At 64.2% G+C, this 12,814-nt stretch overlaps 1 protein-coding gene across 10 annotated transcripts in view; it reads left to right on the forward strand.

The window, feature by feature from the left end:
* LOC117654518 (mucin-5AC-like) overlaps positions 1-12,814 on the forward strand; it is a 65,558-nt gene that overhangs the window by 9,992 nt on the left and 42,752 nt on the right. For all 10 annotated transcript variants that reach the window (XR_004588316.1, XR_004588318.1, XR_004588317.1 and 7 more), the window contains exons 2-4: positions 7,454-7,577; positions 7,653-11,897; positions 12,419-12,739. Coding sequence is in view for 6 of the 10 variants with exons in the window: in XM_034401194.1 (XP_034257085.1) it covers positions 7,476-7,577; positions 7,653-11,897; positions 12,419-12,739 (4,668 nt within the window). In the remaining 4 variants the exon portion in view is untranslated. The remainder of the gene's footprint in view (positions 1-7,453; positions 7,578-7,652; positions 11,898-12,418; positions 12,740-12,814) is intronic.

Genomic DNA, 12,814 nt, shown 5'->3' on the forward strand with positions numbered 1-12,814 from the left:
TGTCTCTCTCGCACCAAGAAGGGATGTTCCATGAGTGCGAGAGGGACTGAGCGACGGACACGACCCTCGGAATCAGTCTGCGGGGGAACGAGAGAGGCAGAGGGGCATGAGACTACGCAGCACTGTTCAGAATCAGACTACTCCAGCGAGCCAGTGGCACGTACCGGCCGTGGTGGATGAAGACGAACTTGTAGTGGCACGCGCACGGCGCCCGCCTTGCTGCAACATTCTTCATTTCCAATCATTTTCCTAACCAGCTGCCATTTCTTCCTGCTCGCGTATTTTTTTTTGTGGGTAAAAGGTGCGCCTCCTGCCCACTTCATCTGCATGCCCGCGAGCTGGTCACTCTTTGCGAATTAGGCTTGCGGCTTGCCCTACCGAGGGGTTCGTCTCTCGCCTCTCTCGCACTCGTAGGGGTGCGAGAGAGGCAGGGCGGCAAAAACGCACAGTTCGGAATCAGTCCACCGCTGAGGGTGCTTAACTTTTACGCCCAATAATGCGACTGGCGGCGAGCCTGCCCTGCCCGCCCTGCCCTGCCCTGCCCGCGGCGCGTCCTGCAGTGGTGTGACGCCCGACGGCCGACGGCCGACGGGCACGCCATCTTGATGATGCACTCGTTTGGCGGCGTTCGCTGCGTTCGGCTCGCAGGGCGCGGTGTGCTGGCCGCTGCGCCGCGCGCTACGCTTTGCCACGCTATCTGGCGTCTGCATCGGAGTGTCAAAACGCGCGTGGGACGGGACGGGACGCCCCGGAGACATCCGGGCCCACCGCCTGCCGCCGCCGCCCCCCGCCCCGTTCGGCTACCGTGTTTACCGAACGCCTGCAGACTGATTCCCCCGATTCCGCACCACCATTTCTCGCTCCGTCTCTCTCGCACCTGTGCCGGACGCCCCGTGAGTGCGAGAGAGAAAGCGCGCAGAATCAGTCGGCTGGAGCGAAGCAAGAAGAGACATGCCCCCTCCACGGCGAGTAAACAAAATAAAAACTTGCAAATTGACACGTCCCCCTTTCTCTGGGATGTCCTGGATGTGCAACGGCAGCGGCGGCGCGCCATGAATCACCCAATCCAATCCGTCGCGCGCGTTACAGTGTCGTGGTAATTATATGACCCGCCGATGGCTCCGGCCCCGGCCAATCGCACCGCGTGGGCAGCGGGCCGAGCCAGCTCTTTTGATAAATCGTGTTGGTCCTCGACGTGCGCCTCGGGTCAGCTTAGCTCGCCCGCCGAATCGACTGTCAGCCTGTCCGTCTGTCTGTCTGTCTGTCTGTCTGTCTGTCTGTCTGTCTGTCTGTCTGTCTGTCTGTCTGTCTGTCTGTCTGTCTGTCTGTCTGTCTGTCTGTCTGTCTGTCTGTCTGTCTGTCTGTCTGTCTGTCTGTCTGTCTGTCTGTCTGTCTGTCTGTCTGTCCGTCTGTCTGTCTGCTGCTTTCTTGCCTTTTTTCGCGCCGCCCAGCCCCTTGGCGCTCGCTGCTCCGCGCGTGATGACAGCTTTGGCAGCAGTCGCGCCACCTTGGCGGCCCTGCATGTGCCTCGGTGTTGGCGGGGCTGCACAGTGTGCACACAGGGCTGCACCGTCCACGTCGTTTCGCGACGGATTGGGTTATGCAACGCCCCGACGCGTTTCCAACAATAACCGACTCGCCGCCTCCCCCTGCTTCCTCCCAAAGCAGGCCGGCTAGCTCCGTGCAGTGCGCCGGACTGGCCACGTGGCCGTGCTGGCGTGCTGGCCGTGCTGGCCATGTCGAGTGTAGGCCGGGATCACGCCACCCTCGGCCGCCCTGCCGTGGCCCTGCCGCCCTCGGCTTGGCCGAGCCTTTAGCCTTTTGTTGCGCTCCTTGATGGGGCTTTAACAGCCCATTGCCTGCCGATACTGCGGTACGGTCGGGCGGCTTCGAAGCACCTCTGTCTCTCTCGCCCCCCTACGAGGCGCTCCACGAGTGCGATAGAGACAGAGACGGAACGAGCCTTCGGAATCGCTCGGCTACGTCGCGGGGTCACACATTGTCCGCCGACGGGGACCTCTCATCGCGTGCCTTGACGACGATGCCGACGCTCAGCGAAATTCGCACGACAGGAGTGCGACAGAGCAGGCTGATTCCGAAAGATGCCTCGTCGCTCTGTCTCTCTCGCATCCCTTCGGGGCGCGCTACGAGTGCGAGAAAGACGGAGCGACGAAAGTACTTTAGTTGGTGACAGGAGGACCACGCGTCCGGCACCACTGACGTGAAACAACCTTTTGTTCCTTGTCGGCGCGATAGACATCGCACTGCCCGGCACTGCCGCAGTCAGTCCGATAGTTTGTTCCAGCACTCCAGCGCCGCTCCAGCCGACTCCAGCCGGAGACGTCGTGGGCGGTGCCACGCCACCGGCGCCACCGCGCCCTCCGTATTTGTTTGGAGTTTTCTCCAGCACACCCCGCAAAAGTTTAACGGGACTCGTTTCTTCACCACTGTTTCACGCGTCGGTCGACGCGTCGGCTGACTCCGAGCTTCTCACTCTGTCTCTCTCGCACTTACGGAACGCCCCATGAGTGCGAGGGAGAGAGCAACAAAGCACTGTTCGGAATGAGGCCACTGCACGTCAAACTACGGCCTCCATGACCCTGCCTGGGGCCTTGCGGCCGCTTGCGGCTCGCCTTGCAGTGCCTTCTAGCGGCCAGGGCGCAAGCGTGCCCAGCAGGGTCCCGGACGCGGCCACGCGGCCACGCGCCTGCGCTCGGTGGCGTGCTGCGCCGCGCGGCTTGCATAGTCGATTCCTCGAATCGGCCACGCTGAGCGGCACGTCCGTGCGTTCGAGAGCCCGCGTGTCCATTTCTGTAGACTGACTCCGAAAGTCGTTTTCGTCTCTCTCGCACCTGTACGGAGCGCCCAATGAGTGCGAGAGAGACAGAGCGTCGAAAACGACTCTCTACAGGACACCGCACCGCTTTGACCACGCCGCCGAGGACGGCGGGGAGCAGCAGGAGACACGAACGGTCTCCGAGTCGCGGTCCGGAGCGCCTGCCGTGGCGGCGGGTAGGCAGGCCCGCCGACGAGCCCTGCGCGCGGACGGCCTGCCCTCCAGGCGCTCTCAGTGCAGGCCAGTGATTACGAACGCTCTGTCTCTCTCGCACCCCAAACGGCACGCTCCATGAGTGCAAGAGAGACAGAGCGTGGCTGCTCTGCCCGGAATTCGGAGTAAGTCCGCAGGCGGCGGCTGTATCTCTGGCCGGCGCGGTGCGGCGAGCGCGTTGGAGGGAACAGCCTTCGAGAGTAACAGTTTTATGTCTGCGGATGTGTCGCGCGGCGCGGAACTGGCGGAACTCCTTGTGAGGAGCGGCCAGCGGCAAGCGGCAGCACACAACTCTGGACAATCTCACACACACTCATGCGGCGTCTCGAAGGGGTGCGAGAGTGACAGAGTGGCGGCTGCACTGGCTCCCCTGGTTTTCTGGCCCACTGTGCGATCGGCAATTGGCGTCCACTCGGGATGCAAATGCAGCGACCGGCCGGAGCGCCCCGCCCTGGCGGCCTGGCCTGGCCTGCCTGGCCGTGCCCGAGGACGCGGCGCCGGGCGAAGGCGAAAATTGCAGCGTTCGTGGAGAAGGAGGAGCAGTGCCCCGCGGCGCTGAGGAGGTGGCCACCGCCTTCGCCCGTCGCACCTTCGTTCTCACGCTGCTTTTATTTTGCATCGACATTTTTCATAACCAAACAAAAAAAACTCCGCGGTGGTTGCGAACTTTTGCTTTTCTTCGGTTTCAACGACACTCGCGCCTCTCGTGATCCACTACCACCACCACCACCACCACCACGCTCCGCCCCGCCTCGCGACCTGACGACATCGCAGCAGGTGTCTCATTGAATTTCTGTCACGCGCCCATTGTGGGTACTCGCGGGGTACTCGCCCCGTCGCGGGGGTCATATCAAATCCTCACTCCTGAGGCTCCAGCAGCGCTGCGTGTGTGCCTGCGTGTGTGTGTGTGGGGGGGGGGGGCAGCCGCACGCGTCCTGAGTATTCCCTACGAAGAACCGCGTCCTCCCGTATAATTTCATTGACCATTGTCTATATCTGTGCGTGTGTGTGCGTGTGTTCTTGTTTACGGAGTCGTGCCGGCCTCACCGCGAGAGTAAAGTTTGCGTTTTTGACGCGACTGATCAATCAGCTATCGATCAGCTCGGCCGTACTTGAAGCCACGGGCAGGGCAGGGCAGGGCAGGGCAGGGCTGGGAGACATGAGGCGCACGGTCACTGCCCATACAAGGCGGCGGGGCGTACCCGGCGACCTCGGCACACAGACACCGCGCTCACACACACGTACGAAACGCACTGTAGCAACGGCGTCGCAGACACTCAACGACACACATGTCTTCGCGACTCATTTAGTATACTATATACACGTCCGTCCCCGCGAAGGGATATTCGGACGTACAAGGCGTGTTTACAAACCACACACACCGCACACAAAACACACACACACACACACACCAACACACACGCACTCAGAGGCGAGCCAGCGCGGACGCGTCGCCCAGTTAGGAAGGTAATTCGGGGCCCACTTGAGTTTTGTCAGTCATGTGAAAACGTTGCTCGATTAGGCCGTGTTGCGTGAGTGCAGCGCAGGGCGGCAGGGCATCGGGGCATCGCGGGGCCGTCGCGGGGCCGTCGCGGGGCCGGGGCCATCGTCATCGCGGACCCATAACGCGCTCCGCCGTCTAGCCGTCCATCATCAGGCTGAGTCCGAACGGCGCTCTGTCGCTCTCGCGCCTCCGCGGAACGCCGCACGAGAGCGAGAGAGACAGAGCGACGAAAGCGCTGCTCAGCCTGCGGGGCGCTCGTGGGCGGCCGCCGTAGACAGTTTGATCCATTTTACTTTAACCTGCCGTGATATGTTTATTATTCCAGACGGCGGATGGCGGGTCGTAGAGCGCGAGCGCGGATTAGGCCCATCGAGGATGTTGCTCTGTCCCTGTCGCGACCAGCGAACGGCGCGCTGGCAGCGAGTGGGGGCGATGAGCGCGCAGTGCTCGCGAGGACCGAGCCCGGGCTGGTGGCTAGCGGCGGGGTCTGCGGGTCTGGCTGGCGCTGCGGGCTGCGAGGCCTGGAGGACCCGGGAGACTGCTGGAGGCTGCCTGGGGGCTGGCTGGAGGCTCCCGGAGCTGGCTGGAGGCTGCTGGAGGCTGGTGGCTGCTGGAGCTGGCTGGGGCTGCTGGAGCTGGCTGGAGGCTGCCTGGACTGCTGAGCTGGCTGGAGGCTGGCTGGAGGCTGCTGGAGGCTGGCTGGAGGCTGCCTGGAGGCTGCCTGGAGGCTGGCTGGAGGCTGGCTGGAGGCTGGCTGGAGGCTGGCTGGAGGCTGCCTGGAGGCTGGCTGGAGGCTGGCTGGAGGCTGGCTGGAGGCTGCCTGGAGGCTGCCTGGAGACTGGCTGGAGGCTGGCTGGAGGCTAGCGGCGCCGGACCGGCAAAGCAGAGTACGTCGGCGAAGGCTGGCCGCGCCTCGCCTCGTCACGCGGCGACGGCAGCGGGGGCGTAGGCCGACGTGTCACCGCGGTGTCACCGAGACAAAAGGCTGCCAACGCCGGAGTGAGGCCGTCGTCGTCGCGGCCTCTCGCCGCGTCCTGCCGCGTCTTTCCTCTCGTGTTTTTGACGCTGGCGCATTCCTCTGACCGCAAACGTCATGCCGTTGCCGGCGTTGCCGGCCGCTCTCAGAGCGGGCAGCTTGCAGCCGTTTTCTCAGCTGGCTGCACCACCTTCTAGTGCCCCCTCCCCTCCCCGGTCCGCCGTCGTTGTCGTGTGGCTAGCTGCTGGCTCATCGTCGGCATCCTTCGTCGCCTTGTATGGAGACGGGTCCACTACGCCCCGCCGCCCTCCCGCTGCTCCGGCACCCACTGCAGACCCCCCCCCCCTCCTCCACGGTCCCCGAATCCCCGAGGCGACCAATACTCGCGCATCACCACGGCTTCCACGAAACGAGCATCGCTCGCGGAGGCTGGCTTCGTTTTTCCTGTTGTTTTCGCTAAAGCCAATAATTGCAAACAACAGTGGAGCGGCGTTCGCGGGCGCCGCCGCATTAAATTGATACCCCCGCTGTCCGACGACGCTCTCTTCCGACCATGAAGTCATTGGGCCAGCTTCAAAGGACTCATCAGCACCTCCCGACGAATCGGAATGGACCCCCGAGCTACCTCGGCGAGGGTTTCCTGCAGGAACGGAGCAGCGAACGGCCGTGAGTGGGCGCGGCGTGCGTGTGTTGGCGAACCGGGAACCGGCCGCGACTCCGCGACCCGGCGCGCCCCGGCTCGGCGTGGTCCTCGTTGGAGTCGCCTGTGCTGGCGGCGTCCGGCGCGTCCGCCCTGCCGGTCGGGCTAGGCTGGGCCAATGTCACGGAGTTGCCAATGTCGAGGACCGGGCCTTGTCCGCCACCATGAGCAACGCGAGGGCAACGAGAAAGCTACGCCGGGGGGGAGCCCATTTGTCGCGTTGCGAACGCGGACCTCCTGGGCTGCGGTTTGCGGGGGAGGGCCGGCCAGCGGGCCTCGCTTCGCCGGCCAGATAGTAGGCCTTCCGTACGGTAGGCGGGAGCTGAGAGCAGAATCCGGCAGAATCGCCCCTGAGCGACTTCTAGGGTGTGTATTGGAAAGCGGATTCACAGTATTCTTTGGGAACTCCCTCCTGTTTTCCTGGTCCGTCCCAAAAACTGACAGTAATGAGATTCCATGGCCACGGCCTTCGAAAACTGCACGGAAAGCAGAGAAGGCGCCGCCCGGCCTGCCCGTCGCGACGCCTGCCGGCCATAATCCTAGCCGTTTCGGCGCTTTGCCTTCGGTTCCGCGACGGTCCGCGAAGGTCCGCGACGGTCCCCGACGCCCTGCCCCGTATTAGGAGGCGGCCGCAGTCCTGGCCGCGCTCCGCCGGCGACGTTCCCAGACACTTGGCCGGCGAACTTGGCGCCCGAAACCCGAAACGCGGACTTTGCGCGATTTCGGCCCACCAGCTCGCCGTCGACTCGGCGTGGCCCGGCCCGTCGGGGCGTCGTCGTGTTCGGCGCGGCTTTTGTGATCGGATCTGCATATTAATTAATGGGCGCGAGTGACATTGCCTCGGCTGTGCCGGGAGCGAACTGTAGGCTGCGTTTCGTCACTCTGTCTCCCTCGCACCCACGGGACCTCGCGTAGAGAGACAGAGCGACGGAACACTGTTCGGAATCAGCCCACTGAGCAGCGCGTGGCCGCGTGTCCTCAGTCGCCTACGACGTCCACGTCGATTGAGACGCAGATTAACAGAATATGCAATTTTATGGGGGGCTATGCGTCGCCGGAAGTGCCGTTGGTGGTGCGGTCGTTGGCAGAAGTACACTGCAGGCGCGGTTCGCGCCGTGCGGACAGGCAACCCATCCACCACCAGCGCGCCCTGGTGGCCTCGCCGGGCGCTGCATGAAGTGAGACGGGACGAGACGCTTCAACGTTTTGCTTTCGCTGTTGCAGGTGGCGGGGCCAAACCGTAACCATGACGACGGAGGTGACGTCTGGCTCCGGAGGGGGCCAGGAGCTGCAGATTATCTCCAACGACGTGGGCGGGATCCAAGATGAAGACCTGCTGCGCAGAATGGTGAGTGAGGCGTCCTGGACTCTAGAGTGGTATGCCCCACGAGTTTACACCCCCTTTCTCGCTCTCTGGTTGCAGTGGCAGCAAACCGAAGACTTCGGCCGCAAGAAAGAGATTCGCGCCAGGATGTACAAACTGCGCGAGCAGCGCCTCAAAGACTTCTACACGACCGGCGAGGTGCTGCGGGACCTGCAGACGGTGACGGACGCCGACGGCCACGCGGAGCGGCACCACCAGTCACAGCAGATCATCTCCAAGAAGACGGCCTCCTCCTTCTCGTCGATGAAGGAGGGCGGCGAGATGATGCGTTCGCACACCGAGTCCATCCAGGGTCAGGGCGGCTACACGTCGCTCAAGTCGAAGGAGGTGCGCGACTCGGAGTCCCCGACCCGCGACCTGCACCGCCGCCAGCAGGACTACGCCCTGAGCACCTCCGCGACGACGGGCGGCACCGGCACCTGGAAGGTGGTCCGGGAGTCGTCCTCCGCGGCCTATGACTCGGCCAACGACCTGGGCGTGGTCACCACCAGCAGCAGGACCGAGAAGGGCGGCACCGTCGCCGTCCCGGCCGGCCAGGCCGCCCTGGTGGCGCCGTCTGGCATGCAGCTGGTGGACTCCGGCGAGACCGTGATCCACAACGCGGACGGCAGCATCACTCGCCGCCAGTCCGCCACGTACAAGACATCCAGCACCGCCACCAGCAGCAGCAGCCAGCAGCAGCAGCGCGCCGTCAGCTCGTCCACGACCTCCAGCTCCAAGGCCGTCACCACCACCAAGTCGTCGACGACGTCCAGCAGCGACCAGCCTGGAGTCGTCATCAAGGAGATCAGCTCCACCTCGTCCGCGGACCAGAAGACGAAGGGCGACGCGACGCAGAGGGTGTCCACCACCACGACGTCCAGCAGCGGCAGCCGAGTGGAGCAGCAGGCAGGCGTGGACCAGCGCATCATGACGGAGATCGGGAAGCTGGACTCGTACTTGTCCACGCAGAACGCGACTGGGTCCACCAACACCCCCGTGAGCCCGCGCAGCGTGTGTTCGGAAGCCCCCGGCGCGGCGCCAGCCGTGCAAGCCAAGAGCGAGTTCGTGTTCGAATCGAGTTCGTCCACCACGGCGACGTCCGCCGCCACCAAGGAGAGCAACAGACTGAGCAGCACCGCCACGACGGCTACCTCCACCGTGACAGCCACCACCGACCTGGACGCGACGCCGCAGCCAAAGTATGCCGCCGCGAACGGCGACGTGCAGAAGACGGCGACCACCGTCATCGAGCAGCGCACGACCACCACACTAGAAAGCGACAAACGAACGAACGACTCGACCAGCCAGCACCAGCGGCCCAGCAGCCAACCCAAGTCGCAGCCGCAGAGGCCGCGCACCGAGGTGGACGCGGACCAGTACGTGACAACTTACGCGTCCTCCTACAACAGCAAGCGCATCAGCGAGGACCTCAGCCCCACGCACCAGTACTTCGCGAGCGCGCTGCGCGCCAGCCCCGCGCCCAGCTCGGCACGCGCCACACCCACACGCGCCCTCGACTCCCGGGGCTCGGTGGACCGTGAGGCCACCACGTCGTCGCGGCCCTCTTCACGACCGTCGTCACCGAGGAAGAGCAGTCGGGGTGCGACGCCGGACAGTAACAGGGCGTCGCCGTGCAAAGACAAACCGCGAGGACCCTCTCCGACCAAGTCCGTCACGACCAGCTTCGACTCGTCGACCATCAGGCGCAGCAGCAGCACCAGCAAGGACAAGCGCCGCTTCACGTCCAGCGCGTCTCGCGCCGCCACGAAGAAGCGCTCCGGCACGCCCGGCGCCTCGCCCCGCGCGAGCCCCACCCGGGAGGGCACCAGGCCGCGGTCCAGGTCCCCCACGTCCAGCACGGCGGACGACAGCGACGCCTGCCTCTCGACCGCGGGTCGCCGCCGAAGCAACAGCAAGACGTCCGTGTCGTCGTCGGCCACCTGGACGCACGAACTCGCCCGCAAGTCGTCGTCGGAGACCCTCAAGGGGGGTTCCACGAGCAAGGAGACGTCGCCGGTGCGCGACGTGCCCTCCAAGCCGCAGCCCTCGGCGTCCTTCACGCCGTCCGCCCCGTACAAGCGGGAGAAGTCACCGGAGTACAGCTCCGACGGTTCGCTGGCCAGCGAACTGTTCCAGCGCGCGGAGCGCGGTGAGAAGAAGGACGCCACCAGCCCCGACCGCTTCACCCCCATCAAGTGCTTCCGGACCATTCCCGAGGGCGGCGTGCTCGAGCCCAAGAAGGACTCGGAGGTCGTGACCAAGCAGACGGAGACCGCCATGTTCATCCGCGAGGAAGCCCGCCGCACCGCGCCGACAGTGTCACCGTCGCGGACCTCACCGCCCCGACGCACACCCACCAGAGAGCCACAGTCGTCCAGCATCTCGCCTTGCACCAGCCCCGAACGCTCGCCGGTACGCCCCGCCACCGCCCCGCCCTCCAGGCCGGGAGCGGTAGCACAGCGGCCAGCGGGGCCTTCTGCAGCCCCAACCAGGGCATCCCCGCGTACACCTACTAGCAGCCCGGAGCGCTCGCCTATTCGCAAACCCGCGGCCGCGGCGCCAGCATCGCCGTCAAAGAAGCCGACGAGGGTGACCAGCATCCCCAGGGCGGCGGGCCAGCGGACCCATCCTGTCGGCAAGCCCACGCAGCGGCCGCGCGACGCGTCCGCGCCCGTCACGCCCTCCAGGAAGGTGCCCGGCCAGAGGCGGTCGTCGTCGTCCAGCCCGGAGCGGCCCAGGTCCACGGCAGGGCGGCCCGCGGGGAAGCGCCCCGTAGACACGCGCACGCCGTCGACATCCTCCCTGCCCGCCACCAAGAGGCCCTTCGCAGACAAGACCAACGTGCGCACTCCGAACGTGCGCGTCCCTGCACCGAGCCCCAGTCCCGCCAGGCCCGCCGCCAAGCCGGCTCAGCCCTTGCCGTCCAAGTCGGCCTTCGTGAGGACAACCCCGCGACCAGAGGACGCCGACAAGGACAAGCCCAGAGGCCACACGAGGACACCGTCGTCGCACCGGCTGTACGGCGGCATGTCCCAGGAGGTGTGCGGCGCCTGCCACCTCAAGCTGGGCGCCGAGAAGGACACCGTCCAGTGCACGGCGGAGTGCAAGCGCAAGTTCCACGTGCGATGCGTGGCGAGCGGTGAGGACATCAAGCTGGTCAAGCTCAAGAAGAACTGGCGTTGCGTGCGCTGCGGTGGAGACTCCATCAAGACGACCTCCAGCACAACAAAGAAGACGACCACCATAACTAAGACGTTGACCAGACGGCGGTCGTCTGACGGGAGTCGCAAGCGCGTCCCCTTTCTCGCCGACTCGGGCGCAGAGAGTGACCGCTCGTCCGCGGCCAGCCCGCCTCTGCGGCCCAGCGGCGTGGCCCTGACGGACATCAAGACCACCACCACGTCCAACAAGAGGGAGTCCAAGGACCGCATCGACCTGAGCGCACTGTGCGGCGTGGTCAAGGACAAGACCATCTCCACGGGCGACTACTACAGTGACCTGGAGAACGAAGCGCCCCCTGAAGAGTTTCTTGTCGACGATGACGATGACGACATCGACCTGACGTCCACCACCAAGCAGACGACGAAGACGAGCAGCAAGCGTGAGCAGAACGAGGCGTTCCTGGAGGGCGAGCGGCGCGGGACGAGGCAGGAGTCCCGACTGGACAGCCTGACGCGCACCAACAGCGACAGGAACGTCGTCAAGAAGCAGCCCGCCCCCACGCCCAAGCGGCAGTCCTCGAAGCCTGAGCTGGTCACGGGCACCACGACGACGACCACCAGCACGAGCACGTCCAGGATCTACGGTGGCACCGTGCTTGAGGTGTGCGGCGCCTGCCACCTGAAGCTGGGCGCCGAGAAGGATACCGTCCAGTGCACGGCGGAGTGCAAGCGCAAGTTCCACGTGCGCTGCGTGGCGAGCGGTGAGGAGATCAAGCTGATCAAGCTCAAGAAGAACTGGCGCTGCGTGCGTTGTGGAGGCACCACAGAGCAGACCAAGAAGACCGTCGAGAAGGACAATTCTCGCAGCAAGCTCACCGTCAAGGTGGACAAGGTGTCGGGGAAGCAGAACGCCACCAGCGAAAGGCGTGGCAGCAGCAGCACGACCACCACGACGGTGACGTCCTCCACCAACCAGACCTCCATGACCAACGGGCACCACCGGCGCGAGGAGTCATTCACTTCGGGCGACGAGACAGACGTGCCGAACGCGGACCAGACGGACACCCCCACCGGCGTGGACGCCTACATGTGGGAGCTGGAGGACATGCGTCGCCGGCAAGAGGAGCAGTACGCGCGCAAGGTAAGGATAGAACAGGAACCCAAAAGGAAGCCAACTCGAGATAAACCGTGTACGTCCAGTTCGTAACCAGTAAAATAATCATCATAATAGTCACAATCATAGGAGACTCAATCGCCTTTTGACTATTTTTGCGAGGCTCCTGCTTCCAAACTAGCTGCGGTCAAAGCCTTGCCGAGGCAGGGCATGAAAGAGTGGCGCCTTAAGAATACTAGGCGTTGAGGGAGGCCTTTGACCGCAGCTAAACTGGACGCAGTGGTCACCCAAAGTTAGCAAAAACTCTCACCTCTCTCCTCTCACACCAAAAACATCAAAAAATCCCTAATAATGAACATCATTTAAAACCTCCTGTAACCTGTGTTATTCATAATTATTAAATAACCAAAAGTATTCACGTCTTATCAATATAGTATTCTCGATTATTTCAATCATTCAGTAGTACATGATAAACTTGAACTTGAGTTGGTTACCCGTTAGGGTGGAATCTCGCTACCCAACACAACTCACCCAGAATGCCGTTGCAGGTGACGGACAAGGAGAACGTGCTCCTCAACGCCACCATTCACGTGCAGCTGCCCAAGTCCTCGCGGGAGTCCTCTCCGGACGGGCGGCCCGGCGGGCGCGCCCCCTCCGTGTGCACGGCCGGTGATGAGTCGGACAGCAGCCGGCCGCGCTACGCGGACCGCGTCAGCGAGCCGGGGTCGGACGAGGAGGGCCCCGGGCCGCGGCAGGGCTCCGTCAACAAGCTGCCCCAGCTGGACGAGCGCAGGTCCAGCGAGCAGCGGGAACTGGAGAACAACGAGGACGACGAGAACGACGTGGCGAACCTCAGTGTGTCGGACAAGGTAAAGCGGCGTGGCGGGGAAAGTCCCATTTCTCTACAGTGTTGCCTTTACGACCTTTGGCGGTAATGCATAAAT

Source organism: Thrips palmi, unplaced genomic scaffold (genome assembly GCF_012932325.1).
Source record: "Thrips palmi isolate BJ-2018 unplaced genomic scaffold, TpBJ-2018v1 HiC_scaffold_10, whole genome shotgun sequence".
In the NCBI taxonomy this organism is placed as follows: Eukaryota; Metazoa; Arthropoda; class Insecta; order Thysanoptera; family Thripidae; genus Thrips; species Thrips palmi.